Consider the following 16,759-nt stretch of genomic DNA (forward strand, 5'->3'; position numbering starts at 1 on the left):
ATTAACCCTTAAAAGGGAACACATGGGATGGGCGGCTGCATTGTAACCAGGCTGAGTGAGTGATACAAAAAATGGATACAAATGCAGAAAGAGAAGTCCTGCGCTCACTCCTGGGCGGCAGCAATGACCATAGTACACATAAGGGTTAATAATATAAGTGGGTGTATATAAAAAAAATACCCCTTTCTGTCTCATTAGAGATTTGTTTTTCTTTGTTTTTTACTATATATTGGGGCTAATGTGTACTGTTGTCTTTGCTGCCGCCCAGTAGTGATGGGAGTGAGCACAGGACTTATCTTTCTGTAGATGTTGGAAGAGCCATTAGGATTTATATTGATAGTTAATCTGGCTTCAAAAGATCAGACCATCTTTTTGTAAATGTTTTGGGAAAATTGAAAGGTCTTACAGCTTCCAAGACTAGTCTGGTTAGATGGCTCGTAGATACCATAAAATTGGCTTACACTTCCTCTAAATTGCCTTTGCCTACATCTTTAAAAGCACATTCAATTAGAGCTATGGCTATCTCTTGGGCAGAAAAGGCTCAAGCATCCCAGAGGATATATGCAGAGCAACTACGTGGTCTTTATTCAACACCTTTTGTGAAGCATTACAGGCTAGACATATTCTCTGCCTCTGAAGCGGCTTTCGGGCGTAAGGTGTAACAAGCAGTGGTTTCCTAATTCCCGCCCTAGGGAACACTACACTACACTACATCCCTAGTGTACTGCCACCATATGTTAGTAAAAACTGTAATTCTACTTACCGGAAATTAATTTTTCCTTAATGTGGTGGCAGTACATGTTCCCTCTCTTTTTGCAGTGTTGGGTCTCTAGTGTTTTATTGTTAAAAACTGTGGGATCTTGTAAGGTTAGTACTTTATACCTAGTGGGGGAGGATCTTTTATGTTTCTTTCAGATGCTTGTCCCAGGGAAAAGCACATCCCTAGTTTACTGCCACCATATTAAGGAAAAAGGAATTTACGGTAAGTAACATTTTTTATTTTTTTAATATGGAATAGAGAACTTTTTTTTTTTTTTTTTTTTTAATGTGACCTAAAGATTCATGATTTGGAATTCTAGTAAGATTTGAAATGTACCTATATGCATTTCCCCATTTGTGGTTTGTGAGTGTGATCTAGTATTCCTTTTGGGCTTTATTATTTTCTATTTTTAAAGCGCAAACAAATTTCTTTGCGTTGTACAATTGGTTGACTAACATATGTATTTGCAACAAGACGAGCTGGAGGGTGTCGAGTGCCCTATTTAAACGAGCTTACATTCTATAGGCATGATGTGAGGGTAGGATGTATTTAATGTACGGGAAAAGTGAAGGGCTTGTTTTTCCCTTCGTATAGTGTCAGTACTCACAAGTGGGGATGTTCCTTACGTTGTTGGACAAGAAGCTCCCCCTTCTTTGAATCTTATAGCTGTGCTCCGCCTGCTGCCTCCTTAAAACCTGCAAGACCGAATCACCCGCCAGTTCTTCTTGTCCTGGCAACGGGACGGACAGGTTCCCCAGTTCTGGTGGAGAAAGGTGCTATCAGCACAGGCTGCTGATCGGGGAGGTGAGTGCCCGATAGCTCTCCGGGCGGGAACTGAGTGGCACAGTACTTCGGTCTCGCGTTATGGAACGCGACCGGGTACTTCCTTTTTGTGGCTTCTATGGTGACTTCCCAGGCGGTCCTACTCGATGACATTACGCATGCGCACAGCGGTGGAACGCACGCCCGGGAGGCATTGCGTTCCACCAAACACGGAATCGCGCTACTGCGCATGCGCGAAACCGGGGTTTTGGCGCCAAATTAAAAAAGATTTAAAAAAATTTGGTATATAAGCTGTGCAGAACCTTTCTGACCTCAAGGGTGGGTGTACAGTTCTGGTTCTCCGTGTCACCAGCCCTCCTACACAGACATTAGGTGATTTAAGGTGAGCTTTAACTCTTGAAACTCTCCTTTTATTCACCTATTATTATGCATGCTTCTATTTTTTTTTTTTCTGATTCCACAGATATGTCTAGTCCTATATCTCCGGATAAAGCGGATAAAGACAAGATGTCAACATCTGTCCCCAAAAAAGCCACAAGCAAATCTAAGCACTTATGTTGTCTGGAATGTGCTGTACCTCTACCTGACGGATGTCGCAAAAAGACGTGTAATCAGTGCTCTACGGAATTGCTAGAGAAAGCAAAGCAGACTGATATGGCATCCTTCCTGGGCTGGTTTCAGGAAAATTTGTCCCAGACGTATGAGTCTTTTAAAGATGCTGTGAAGAAAGAACTGCCTATTCAAGAGAAGCTGCCTAAGAAACGTAGGAGGAATAGATCTCCTTCTGTGTCTGACGTTTCTTCACCTTCTGATATTTACAGCCTAGCTTCCAGTGTGGAGGAGGGCTTCCCACCAGAAGAGCTGAAGAAATGTATTAAAGAAGTGACAACAGCTGTACAAGAAACTGAACCTACCAAGGGTAAGGTTAAAGGTTTCCCGATGTCACCTAAAATCTTGGATCTCCTTTATAGAGAATGGAAGAATCCTGAAAGACGTGCATTTCTTTCTAAACAATTTAAACTGCTGTTCAAGCTGTAGTCGGAAGAAAAATGGGAAGATCTTCCTAAAGTAGATATTCAGATTGCCCAGCAGTCAAAGAAAACCACTATACCCATTGGCGAAGTCTCAGGACTTAAAGACCCAATGGACAAACGAGCCGAAACTTCATGTAGAAGAATCTTTCAAGCTGCGGGATACCAATGCAGAGCCGAAATTGCAGGTTCAGCGGTTCTCAGGGCTCAGAGCGTTTGGCTACAAGCCCTGGAAGAGTCCCTTATGGGAAAATCAGATACAGATCCTTCCCATCTTATGTTCCTACTGAAATTATCCAATGAATTTCTTTTGGATGCCTCTGAGTCTCTTCGTTTAGCAGCAAGAATTATGGGGTTGTCGTCAGTGGCCAGAAGAGCTCTTTGGCTACGAACATGGACAGCTGATTCAGCGTCTAAGGCAGCCTTGTGTGAATTACCCTTTGAGAGGAACAAACTTTTTGAAACGCCTTTGGAAGACATTATTAAACAAATGTCAGACACAAAGAAAGCCCTACCTCTGGAATCAAGAACACGGGGATATAAAATATTTCAATACAAGGGTCAGCGGTCCTTTCGTTACCAAGGGTGGTTTCGAAGGTTTCAAAAACAGGATGGAAACAGCAGCCAGTGGTCTAGACAAGAATCCAACAGGCAAGACCAAAAGAGGAAGTTTTGACGCCAAAAGAGTGGGAGGACGCCTTCGGTTCTTCGCCCACGAATGGAAAAAGAGTACATCAAATGGGTGGATTATAAGAACAATTTCAGAAGGTTACAGAATAAAGTTTTCAACAAGACCACAACCTTCCTTCCTACTATCAAACTATCCTTCAAGGAAAAAACAGAAGCACTCCTAACAGAAGCTCTTCTTCTTTTAAGAAAAGATGTGGTAGAGAAGGTACCCAAACGTTGGGAATTTCAGGGAGTTTACTTCCGCCTGTTCCTGGTTCAAAAACCAGATGGATCCTTTCGGCAGATACTAGACCTAAAACAAGTCAACACCTGCATACCGTACCAGAAGTTCCGTATGGAAAGTATTCTGTCTGTAACGCACATTTTACAAAAAGGAGATCACATGGCAAAGTTAGATTTAAAAGATGCTTATCTACATGTACCAGTTTCAGAATCTTCCCGGAAGTTTCTCAGGTTTGCAGTTCTAACAAGAAAGCGAAGGATTCTCCATTTACAATTCAAGGCTCTACCCTTTGGCCTGTCTTCAGCTCCTCGAGTTTTTATGAAGATCCTGGCACCCATAGCAGCAGTCTTACGTCTGAAAGGTATCTCGATTGTTCCATACCTGGACGATTGGTTCTTGAAAGCCAAATCGAAACAACTGCTAGAAGATCATCTCAAGATTACTATGAAGGTTTTAAAAGATCACGGTTGGATCCTGAACCTGAAAAAATCCAATCCAATCCTGGAATTCTTGAGTCTTCGGGTAGAATCACAGTCCCTGTCTCTGTTTCTACCAATAGAGAAACAAAGGAGGATCTTAAGAGCCGTATCAAAGCTGCAGAAAAACCTAAGCTCAATCAGGGATGCTATGAGGTTACTAGGCCTCCTCACTTCTGCAATCCCGGCAGTGGCCTGGGCAAAGGCAGAATCAAAACCATTGCAATGGGACATTCTTTCCCAATGGACCCGAAAACAGGAAGATCTAGACTCTACCTTCCACCTATCCGAAGTGGTGAAAAAGCAACTAAACTCGTGGAAAGACAGAAGCAACATTTCAAAAGGCCTATCGTTTGCACAAAAACAGTGGATTACGATAACCACAGATGCTTCCCAGACTGGTTGGGGCGCCCATCTAGGTTCTCAATTCCATCAAGGTCTTTGGAACAGGGAAGAGGCATGCGCTTCCTCAAATTTCAGGGAATTACAAGCGGTTTGGAAGGCACCGGTATCCTTCAGTTCAGTCATCACCAATCGGACAGTGAGGATTCAGTCGGACAACGCCACTACAGTGGCTTATTTAAATCGCCAAGGAGGCACAAAGGTAAAAGCTCTACAAGATCTCTGCTACCGTATAATGTCTTGGGCCCAAGCAAATCTTCTCGCAATCTCAGCTACCCATATCAAAGGGTCTCTAAACGTTATTGCAGACGACCTCAGCAGAAATCATTGGTCTCAGGCAGACTGGGCGCTATCAAACCAAGTTTTCTTGGAGCTAGTTTCCCGCTTCGGCAGGCCAGAGATAGACTTGTTGGCCACAAGGAGAAACAGAAAAGTACAGAGATTTGCTTCTCTCCAAGCAGGAGATTACCCAGATGTCCTGGACGGTCTATCGATCCCTTGGAACTTAGACATGGCTTATGTTTTCCCTCCTGTCGCTCTCATCCCACGGATTGTTCAGAAGATAAGATGGGAGAAGGCAAGAATTTTAGCAGTCCTGTCCTTCTGGCCAAACAGAAGTTGGTTTTCAGTAGTGGAAAATATGACATCTCACGTTGGTCTCTCCCAATCTCTTCCACCATATTAGAGAATGTGACTCTTCCCGTAGAAACCCTGGAAATGTTTCACCTGACGGCATGGTTGCTGCAAGGATGATCCTTCAAGGACATGGTCTTTCAGAACATTTATGTGACGTTTTGTTATCTTCTGTCCGCTTGTCCACTTTGAAAATCTATTTCAGGGTTTGGATGAAGTTCAGAACCTGGTGTTCACTTCGAGGGTCGGATCCTGCCAAAGCATCTGTCCCGGAAATTCTTTCTTTCTTTGCCGGATGGTTTTGAAGCCGGCCTAGGGGTCTCTACGCTCAAAGGCCAGATTTCAGCTCTAAGTCACTTCCTGGTTCGTGACATTGCCTCAAACATGCTTGTACGAAGTTCAGTGGTAGTGTACTGGTGAAGCGCTATACAATATTAAATTATAACAATAGTGTTTTTTCTATTTACAATTGGTGAATAAACTTTAACATGTGAATATATGTATAAACAGTACCTTTTAGGTATATACAGAAGTGTTCTAAGTTGGTAATCAGTACCTTAAGAAAAACAAAATATACCAAACATAGTGTAAACTGTGACAAAAATGAAAATAGATTTAAATTAAGAGGGAAAATTCCCACTCACACTTTAGAGAGCTAATAATATATAGCTCAATTTGATCGCCTGTGGGGTCCGTAGAGGCGACCCTATCCCTTCTTTTTGCTGGATATTGTTGTCTTAAAATTCTGAAATGTTAAAACATATATATGGTGCAGTACCGTATGGTTCCAAATGTATGTGAAAAAAAGAACAGATTTGTACTCACAGACACAGAGCCATCCACATCGGCTCTGATCACGGGTATATGATCAGAGCCGATGTGGATGGCTCTGTGTCTGTGAGTACAAATCTGTTCTTTTTTTCACATACATTTGGAACCATACGGTACTGCACCATATATATGTTTTAACATTTCAGAATTTTAAGACAACAATATCCAGCAAAAAGAAGGGATAGGGTCGCCTCTACGGACCCCACAGGCGATCAAATTGAGCTATATATTATTAGCTCTCTAAAGTGTGAGTGGGAATTTTCCCTCTTAATTTAAATCTATTTTCATTTTTGTCACAGTTTACACTATGTTTGGTATATTTTGTTTTTCTTAAGGTACTGATTACCAACTTAGAACACTTCTGTATATACCTAAAAGGTACTGTTTATACATATATTCACATGTTAAAGTTTATTCACCAATTGTAAATAGAAAAAACACTATTGTTATAATTTAATATTGTATAGCGCTTCACCAGTACACTACCACTGAACTCACTCTTAAAGATAAGAACTTGGTGTTAAAGCTGCTTATCCATTGTTCACTCTTTGCAAATTAGCGCTAGTACTACCCTGTTTTGTATGCTTGTACGAAGGTTCATTAAGTCCATACGGTTGAAGAGGCCTCCCAGGTTAGTACCTTTTCCTTCCTGGTATTTGTCTCTGGTCCTTCAAGCACTTTGTGAACCACCGTTTGAACCGTTGATTCAGGTCCCCATCAAGCTGCTTACCTTCAAGACGGCTTTCCTGGTGGCTATCACCTCCGCTAGGAGAATAGGTGAGATCCGAGCTCTATCTTCTTCTCCGGAGTTCACCATATTTCATCAAGAAAAGGTGGTCCTGCACCCCAGGCCTTCTTTTTTGCCTAAGGTTATCTCTAGTGCTGCGATCAACCAACCTTTAAACTGGTTCATGGATTGCAGGATAAAACTTACCAGGAAAGGTTAAAAGATCTTAACATGTATAGCTTGGAGGAAAGACGAGACAGGGGGGATATGATAGAAACATTTATGCGCAATTCAGATATTGACAGATTATAACATTTGTTTGGCATGTGTAACATTTTGCACAAGTTTATTTATTTTTTTAATAAAATGCAAAAAATTGGAAGATTTTAGATTCATATGGCATGACTTTGAGCAAGAAACATGTATAACTAAAATAATGCTATAAAATAAAGTGAAAAAAACCCACTGGTAGTTGGCATGTGGTATCCGGGTGTAAACTAAAAGGCAAATGTATGCTGCCTAGAGGTCATCATCTAACCCCAGTGTTATGCCATCCAAGGGGGACACATTACTCTGAAACGGTCCCAGCTGGTTTCCCCACCAGCCCCAGCCATCCCTATGATCTGATGTACCATGTTCACAGCACCAGCCGAACACTGCGACAAGTGCAGGATTTCTGGACCCTCTTCAGGGGGGCTGAACCCCATCGGGTCATGAGCTAGGTGAGTGGCGAGAGAACCGGGAGCTGGAGATCACGCAGGTTCTTAGTGGCCACTCACAATGGGACTGTACATAAAATCTCCTTACTAGCGGAGGCACCTACCTTCTAACGCTATGGGTATTCCGGCCAAGATGATCCCTCCAGACCGAAACCCAGAATTGAATAGGTAGGGCGCTAGAATGGCTGCACCCTCTACATCAAAGGATCATCCGATCCTACACAGAGGAACTTTACACCAACCTGCGGCTCGAACTCTTATGCAATGTCATGTTTGTTTTCGTTTAATCTTTTTACAAGTATTTGGTTGACACGTGAACGGTGTACACTCACCTTAACAACGCGTTCCGGCATCCAAATGATAGGGCACCGCTCAAACGCTAACCGGTGATACCGCACACATATCGCCACTCAAACGAACATCCTGCCCCCCCCCCCCCCCCTTCCACTCCCCTTGCTACCCACTTGGTTAGGGACACACCTAGAAAACGGCCTGACACTATCACCCTGATTGGGATACACTTCTGTCCATAGCCACCATATGGCCGATCTCCCTATGCATTTAGTACCCTCTTGAATAAATGTTGATATTTAAGTTACTACTGCTGCAACACATACCTCTATCCTGTCAAATGAAGACGCATGTTTCTCATCTTAAATGCAAACCCTCCTCTTTTTTTTTGTATCTCATTGTGCATTGATATACCAAAAAAAATAAATTAAAGAGATTGACAAAACATTTTTTTAGGTAAATACAACCTTAGATGAACAACAACACATGACATATTACACCATGTCATGACTTATTTAACAAAAATAAGGCTGAAATAGAGAAGCCATGTGTGGAAAAACAAAGTACACCTTATGATTCAATAGCTTATAGCGCCACCTTTAGCAGCAAGAACTTGAAGTAATTGTTTTCTTCTTTTTTTTTTCTTTTTTTTTTATTCTTTATTTTTGCATTTTCTGTTTTGCATAGTATAGTAATGACGATAACAGTAGGCCTGCTCAGCCCCAATAGCAGTCGCAAGCAAAATAATAACAGGCACGTTTCAACATATTGTGGCATGTAGATACAGTTTTGAGAAAAAGAATAAACAATGCATGAACGGATATATTAGTGGTAAGCGTTACATGACGTTTGTGGTATTTGTGTGAGAGAGGGTTAAACGCTATGGTGCTTGGTAGGCATGTTATGAAGCCTGCTTTCAGGTATATGAGCCTCTGTAGCTGCTTCGACCTTGATACAGTGGGTTTTGTAGCTGAGCAGCTGCGTAACTATGTGTATGCCAGCTTGTGGCTTAGTGCTGGGATTCAAACCCATATACATATTCTAGCGCAGGGATTAGTTAGTCGTAAACCAGATGAGGTCTTGGGACCTCCTAATAGCTTCAGTCGCTATTAGTGTGCAGAGGTGTTACGGCTCGGAATAGCAGACTGCGTTCACCCATGCTAGTGTACAAGGAAATATGGTGCCGTGTAGCCATCTAATAAGAAATAATAATACTGATATAATGAGAGAGAAGAAGAAAAAAATAAAATTTGAAAATCCTATTTTTACAGGGCCCTGTAATCATCTGAGGGAGCAAGCTATGAGTGGTTAGTCCAGGTATAGTCGTAGTCCGGGTGAAAAGTGTCCCCTCAGCCTATTGCCGTAGCCATCATGTTGAGTTAAGGCATGTGCTTTGAGACAATTAGTCAGGTATTTAGGGGGTGCTTTCGGGTAGGAAGTGGACCTCCTGACCGTTGCGAGGTTCGGTGTAGGTTGAGTACTTGTATGCATGTGTTCGTCCGTTGTTTCTCCAACTGAGGAATGTTCCCTCTGTCCTATAGATTATCTTGGTGCCATTGAGTCTGCCTATTAGGTGGTGAGCGCCACGTATAGGTCGGGTGTTCGGCCCGTCGGTACAAACGGTACAGATCTCGCCGGGTCCCACGAGTGTTGAGGTGACGTTGCACTCTGCTGGTCTGTCTGTGTGAGGGAGTCTTGCGGTAAGCCCAGTGTTTGTAACAGCCGTGTTGCATCGTTCAACTCCCTGATCTGGTGGGAGTCTACTCCCTGCTGTACGGTAAGTACGTGGGTTGTTTGCCAACGATATTTGAGGCCTCTTTGGCGGAGGAGCGTGGTAAGTGGTTGGAGGGATCGCTGCCATGCTAGGGTACCCCTCGATAGATCTGCGAAGAAGTGTAGTGTCATCCCTTCGAATTGGAGTGGCGACTTCTCCCTCAAGGCGTTTTGAATTGTTGTCTTGTCTGTTCTGGATTGGAAAGTGAGTGACATCTCGTGTGGCCTCTGAAGGTGCCCTGGGGGATTTGGGTATCCGAAATATGTTAGCGGGGGTGATCGTGTAGGCCTGCATGGGTGGCAGTATTTTGGCAATAAAGCGAGCAACAGCCTGAGCCAGGTCTGCTTCGGGGATTTTTTCAGTGAACCCTCTTACTTTTATGTTGTCCCTCCGACCTGCATCCTCTTGCTCCGCCATGCGGTGTTCATGGAGCATTTGTTGGCGTTGAATGTCGAGTATGGTTTGCTTGATTTCCCCAATATCTCGGGTGGTGTCTGTGGCTGTGTGTTCCAATGCGTTTAATCGGGTTGTTATCCCTTTTAGGTCTCCCCTGAGTGCAGCGATGTCATTGTGCAGATCTTTGTGGTGGTCCGCTAGCAGCCACGTGAGGGCCGCAATTGTCACCGGAGCTGTCTCTGGGTTGGAGCTGTGTAATTGTGGGGGTCTCACCACCTTGGTTGCCGGCAGGTATTCGTCCCTGGACGGATCATCCGAAAAATCGGAACAACAGCCGCGTATCGCCGCCATGTCGGATCCACATGCTTCCACATGTCGCCTATTGTGAGGCCGGGTGGGTGTTTTTCGGTCGGCGTTTTTTTGGTTTTCCGTCCCATGTTGCTCAGGGGTACTGCGGTGTCTTTGTAGGTTGTTTTAGGGTGCTTATCCCGGGTTTTTTTTTCCCGTTTTTCTCAGTTTTCTGCCGGAGCTCTCAGCTCGCGCGACTGCTTGTCTCGGCTGTCAGACTCCCGAAGTAATTGTTTTCTGTATGACCTCAGGCTCACATTGTGGAAGAATTTTGTCCCACTCTTCTTTACAACGTGACTTGAGTTCATTGAGGTTTGTTGGCATTTGTTTAAGCATAGCTCTTAAGGTCTCGCCACAGCATTTCAATCAGGTTGATGTCCAGATTTTGACTTGGCCATTGCACCACCTTGATTCTTTTCGTATTCACATTTGAATCTAGAATACTTTTGTATACAGAAGAGTTCATGGTCGACTTATTTACTGCAGAGATCCCAGGTCCTCTGGCTGCAAAACAAATGCAAATCATTTGGTACAAGGTGTTTGTGCTGATATGCGGTTTGGTTTTCGCCAAATGTAGTGCTGTGCATTATGGCGAAACATTTCTACTTTGGTCTCGTCTGTCCAAACAACATTGTTCAAAAAGTCTTTGTGGTTTGTTCAGATTCAACTTTAAAAAGACATGGCAGCATTAGATTCTCTAAGATCATTGCTGATGTCTTTCTTCCTTGGCATTGTGTTAACACACACTTGAATGCTTCAGACCAGCAAACTGCTAAAACTTTGGCTTTTGTACAGGTTTTTGCACTTGTCTAATGGTAAATTAATGGCGTTTAATTTGCAGCATCTGTTTGCTATTTAGCCTCTTAATTCCTATGCAACAATTAAAGCGGCACTGTCATGCCGAACTTGCCTTTAATCGATTCCTCTTCTCTCCCTCTCTCAGGATCTGTTCTCCATTTCTTCCTGTCTGCTCTAGTTTTCTTTAAATCATAAGACAAAGTAGGGACTATTTGTATTATGGAGGTTTCCTACGCCTGACCAGCGGTGGAGCAAAGAGTGCTTCATTTCCGGTGGTCAGAGAAATTTTCCCACAATTCTTAGCTTTCCTCCCTGTTCCCGCGATACATCCTGTCAGTGTTGCCGAACGTCCTGTCACTTAGACAGGAAGCCGGCAAAACTACCGAATTGCATCCTAACAGAATGAGAACAGTTTCCCTTATTCGTGTTAGGAATTGGGGACTTTATTCGGATCGGAATTTCATTCTAATGAATGAAACTCCGATCTGATTTGTGCCGCGGCTGCATCTTGCAGCCGCTTTAACTCCCTTATTCCCATGGTATTAGGGAGCTATCTACCAAAAGGCTGAAACGCCTAAATTGGTCTTTCAGCCACATTTACTAATACGAAGTAAAGATTACTTAGTATTAGTAAATGCTGCCCCTACTTGCTATATCGAGAGATGGGGAATGTCTAGTATGTCAGACTGTGGCTGCTCACTGTTTAAAAAACAAAAAAAACTAGTACCCCCTCTTCCTGACGAAGGAATAGATTAAATTTGCATGCCCAAGTGTTGAACTGGGCATGTGCGGGTATTTCATAGTGTTATCTAGTGTGGGCAGATGACGTGTCCAACAGGGACTTCATCTACCCACACAAAGATGGCGGTGCCCTGAATATAGGTTGGGGCATAAAATAAAGATGAAAAAAATAGGTAATGTAGGGAGCTTAGGGGCATTTGGGGGTGACTAGGGGGATAGTTAGATGTAGTGGAGTCGGGAGAGGGGGTAACAAAAAAAATAAACCGTATTCGGCCATGACAGTGCCGCTTTAAGTGTGTACTTAAAACATGGCTTCTCCATTTTGGCTTTGTTAAATAAATCATGACAGTGTAATATGCCATGTACTTTTTAGACCTGCTACGGAACAGATGACTGTTACTATGTCCTAATGTGTAAAACCATAGAATTCAAAGAGGGCGTACTCCCGCCCCCATGACTGTGTGTGTGTGTATGTGTATATATATATGTGTGTGTGTGTGTATGTATGTATGTATGTATATATAATCACTTTTGATAAGAACAGTAAGGACTGCAATTTGTTCCTCTTATGCTCCACAAAATGACTGGCAGAGATTCATGGGAAACATTCAAGATGTATAATTATATTGGGTTTTTTTTTTTTTTTTTTTTTTTTTTTTCTTAAATCTGTTGTAAAATATATATCCATTCTCAACATGACCATATTAATTTTCTTGTGTTTACTTTCACATAAGCATGATACTTGTCCTGTATGCCGGAAAAGTCTGAGTGGCCAGAATACAGCAACAAACCCTCCTGGACTGACTGACATGAATTTCTCCTCTTCTTCAACCTCCTCCTCTTCTTCAACCTCTCCCATTGATGATAATGCTGCCAACGATTCCTGAGTTTCTGATTCCTGAGTTGAGGAGCAATCACAGGTCACATTGCCTATGCTGCACTGGTGCCTCTTAAATCAGAGCTGGTATGAGGTCTTTCTTCAAGAGATCTACAGCCCCTAACTGCAAAGTGAGGAATTTTTTTCTTTGCCTCCTGCTCATTTGGGTAGCAGTTCGGAACCAAACTTGCTCATTCACTCAAACAGTGTGGCTACTTCAATGAGCAAAGAGATTGATTGGGTGTGGTTATATTATTTTATTATTTTTAAGAGTTTAAGATGGCCCCAGTTTTAAAAGGGGAGATTTGGTGACTCCTTTTACTTTATTTTAAATTCTTTTTCTTTTTATGGTTTGACATTTTTAATCTCTAAATTAAATGATTGATTCCACTCCTGGTGTGCTCAGTTACTACATAAAGATTATTGCTACTTTTTTTTTCTCTTTTCTTAAAGATGTTCACTAAACATACTCAAGACAAGAGTATACATTTGAATGTGTTTGGATTGAACCAATTGTTTAATTTAATTTTTATATGCCTGCTGCCAAAAACAATCTGCATTTCTACACTACACAACATTTATTGTGCACTTGCATCCGTTTCTACACATCTGTAAATTGAATATTCCTCCATTGCACATTTAAATCATGCATATAATACACATTTTCTTATACATTTCAGGAAAGGGAAATGGTTGTAGATCAACAAATACTGCTATTGATTACTGTTTTTTTTTTTTGTCAATCACTGGCCAGCATGTCTTAAATAGAGGCAAACTCATAACCTAGATGGGTGGTTATTGCTTTTCTATCTTGCCAGCCATTTTAAACTGAATTCCAGGTACATGAGATTCCCATGGTGCTGCCATTTTACTCGTTTGTGTGTGTTACCCATTTTCTAAAGTCTGCTCTTGAAATGTGCAGTTTAGATTATAATCTCTCTGTGGAGGGAAATAGTGTTAAGGCATCTCTAATAAAGCAATTATGTTACTTTCAGGTATCCTTTTATATTTTGACATCTTCAGTTGGGTTCTTTTGGGTGTGGGGTGCAGTCAGTAGTAGGTTTTACCTAAAGCTGTCTCTCGGCACTGCTGCCATCTTCATCCAGTGGACCCTCTTCGGCTTCTGGTTCTTCTGCCAAGAGCATGCCAAAGAGAGTACAACACTGAAATCTATGGGCGATCCCATGGGAGCCTCCATAAATCATTACTGTTTTGTAACAGGTGCTTGGATTGGGTAAACGTTTTCAGCAGAGCTTCGCCTTTTATCAACTTTCGTCAACCTCTGGCTTTTCCATAAGACAAAAGTCAGATTACGATTTTATAATCCTTATCTCTTTATGAAATACTAAGTGACTAAGCCTCTTTAATATTAATTCGGGTAGAGAGAGCGATAGATGTGTGTCCTTCAACTGGCACACAAAGGCCTGTCTTGGACTACCAGGGAGAAATATGTAGACTTGTGTTTTGGGAGCTAGGATAAAAGCTGAACAGAGGTTCATTTTCCAGTTTGAAAACACCCTCCTGCTGATAAATGGTAAGCACAAAGGAGAATGGCTAAAAAAAAATAAAAAAAATAGCATTGTCAATGTGTGGGTATAGTCATTAGTGTTAGTGTGTGTGTGTATCCTGCAGCATGTATCTATCGGTATTAAATGGGGGGGGGGGGGGGGATGGGGACGTAGGGATTTGTGTTTTTTTTTTTGTTTGTTTTTTTTTTTTTTAAGAACGGTGTGTTGAGAAGTTTGTGGCAATGTGTAACTGTATACATTTGATGAGAAATGCCAAAACCACAAACTGCTTGCTTACATACATATTGTAACAAAATAAAGATACAAACCCAACCCTACAAATCAGCCGCAGCCATTTACTTCCCACTCTCACTGGTAGGTGTAGCTTTGAGCTGGGTTTTAAATATTCTCCTAAATTACACAAGTGATAGTTTAATAAAAATTCAACCTGAATTTAAAATTAAAGGCCAGAATTGCTGAATTTTAATCATGGCTGACCTAAAGAAGTTTTCCAATGTGGCTGTTTTGACCCTAATTTTGAAATTCTTATTCAATTCTCAATTTAGTGAATATGTGACTGTATGTACCTAGATATCCTAATTATTTTTTCCTAGTTTACACTAGATAAACGTTCAAATTGAAGCAGAGTGGTGCTGCATTTTCACAGTTCTTTAGCATTTGGTGATGAGAATATTTACCAGTGTGTCTTTCTATCTCCCTGTAAATGTCTCTGTTCCAACAACTTATTCACAGTCAAACTGAAAAAACTACAAACTCATCTTGTGTTTTTATATGTTTCATATGTGGTTTTTTTATAGCTAAGTGAACAGTTAAAGTACAGTTAAGCATTTTTTTCTCATATGCTATAATCCTGCCATCAATATTTCTTTACCAAAGTGAGAATTGTCTGGAATTCAAAGCAAACTTTAAATTGAAGCCAAATTAGAAAAAGAACACTCCGTTTAATGTTCAGCTATTTTGGCCTCCAATTCCCACCTATTCTCTTTTTAGAAAACAATGCTGATAATGTCCCTTACACTGTAAAATGTTTACCTTTTTTATTTTAAGAAGCTTGCAGTCATGCAGTATTTTACCAGCAGGGATATTTACCTGATGGAAAAGGGTGATCCCCAGATGTCACTAAATATTTGGGATTCACATTTTTCAGCTAGGGCAAGAATTAGTGGCCCCACACGGACAGATTACCTGTATGCAGCACTGAAAGTGGAAAGAGTGCCAGGTACCACAACCACTGCAGCGGTAAAGACAGATCTTTAGAAATGGAGGAAGAGCTTGACTGCTTCCTACAAGACTTTGAGCGGCAGTGCCACCTGTATCAAGTACCACCAACAGATTGGGTGCACATCCTGGCTGGTAGGCTTTCTGGCCAGACAGAGGAAGTCTACAGAGCCGTACCTGATGAGGAGAGTGCAGATTGTTGGGGTGAAGGAGGTGATACCGGCAAGATATGCCATTACACCTGAAGCATTCAGAAGACTCTTTTGGGAGATGAAAAGGCAGGAGAAAGATTCTCACGCAGAATGGGCCTGCCGAATGCAGCAGGAAGCCTTAGCCTGGTTCCAATGGAGAAGAAATCACACCGCTGATCTTGTTGGAGCAATCCAAAAGTACAAAATGACTGAATCCAGAAGTAAACAAATGAGTGAGAGGTTGGAAGCCTACTACCCTAACTGCAGCTGCCCGCCAAGCCGACGAATACAAAGCCACTCGCAGGCAGCAACAGCCTATGCTCGGGCTAATGCCCAGACTGCTGAACACCAACCCTGGGCCACCAGCACAGCAACGAGGAGGTCCCATCTCCAACCCCCAAGCACCCTGATACGCAGCTGCATACTGTGCCACCTTTGCAAACAGTTCAGGCACTATCAAAGAGACTGCACCCAGGGAAGGAACCAAGCTGCGTGGATCCGACCAGGGCCACCACCTCCAGCGCGGGCAGCTGCCCTCTATTACCACACAGAAGCTGCCCCATGTCTGAATAGTCAGAAGAACAATGGTGTACCCTGTATGAAACTGATCTGGTGCAGGCTGTTACTGACAACCGGCAACACAATCGCCAGTCGGTGCATCTGAACAGAAAGCCAACTCTAGGTCTTCGAGACAGGGGAGCCACCCCCACCTTGGCCAAGCGACACCTGGTCCCAGATGCCGACCGAACCAGAGGTTCAGGAGCTGTGCAGGTAGCAGGGGGAACAGTTCGTCGGTTACCCACTTGCCAGGTCAGTGGGGTTGATGCAGGAACTCCCCGCCGACGTCTTGCTGGGGAACTATCTTGACCAGTTGGCCTCCGCATTCTTGCTGACCCAGGCCACCGAGACCTACCCAGTTCCAGGCTCACACCACGGAGAGCTGCTTGCACTCTGAGGTCCAGGTAGGAGAACCTTCACAAACCTTTTCCCCACTCCCTTGGATTACCCCACCTAATTTGGGCAGGAAACCCTTAGAGACCCTACTGTGCAGGTATAGAGAGACAAAGTGACCAATTCACAGGCAGGATTAGAGGGAGCGGGGTATTCCTGGCACCAAAGATTACTGTACCAGGACTCTGAGAGAGTCACTGCCAGTTCCCTACCAGACCACTAGTCTTCCCCCAGAAGTATAGGAAGGAGTTATACCAGATAGCACAAGATATCCCTCTGTCTAGCCACTCTAGACTTAATCTGTGAACATTGGGAGGGAGCAGTAGGTCAGAATGGTACCCCTGTTATACCTTTTATGTGATGGAGTTAA

General features: G+C 42.8%; 1 protein-coding gene across 1 annotated transcript in view; it reads left to right on the forward strand.

Moving 5' to 3' along the window:
- RNF126 (ring finger protein 126) overlaps nt 1-12,890 on the forward strand; it is a 75,985-nt gene extending 63,095 nt beyond the window's left edge. The window contains exon 9 of the mRNA XM_063457336.1: nt 12,358-12,890. Within this exon, the coding sequence (XP_063313406.1) occupies nt 12,358-12,510 (153 nt within the window). The 3' untranslated portion in view covers nt 12,511-12,890. The remainder of the gene's footprint in view (nt 1-12,357) is intronic.
- Nucleotides 12,891-16,759: the final 3,869 nt, after the last annotated feature.

The sequence above is a fragment of the Pelobates fuscus genome, chromosome 5, assembly GCF_036172605.1.
Source record: "Pelobates fuscus isolate aPelFus1 chromosome 5, aPelFus1.pri, whole genome shotgun sequence".
Taxonomy (NCBI): Eukaryota; Metazoa; Chordata; class Amphibia; order Anura; family Pelobatidae; genus Pelobates; species Pelobates fuscus.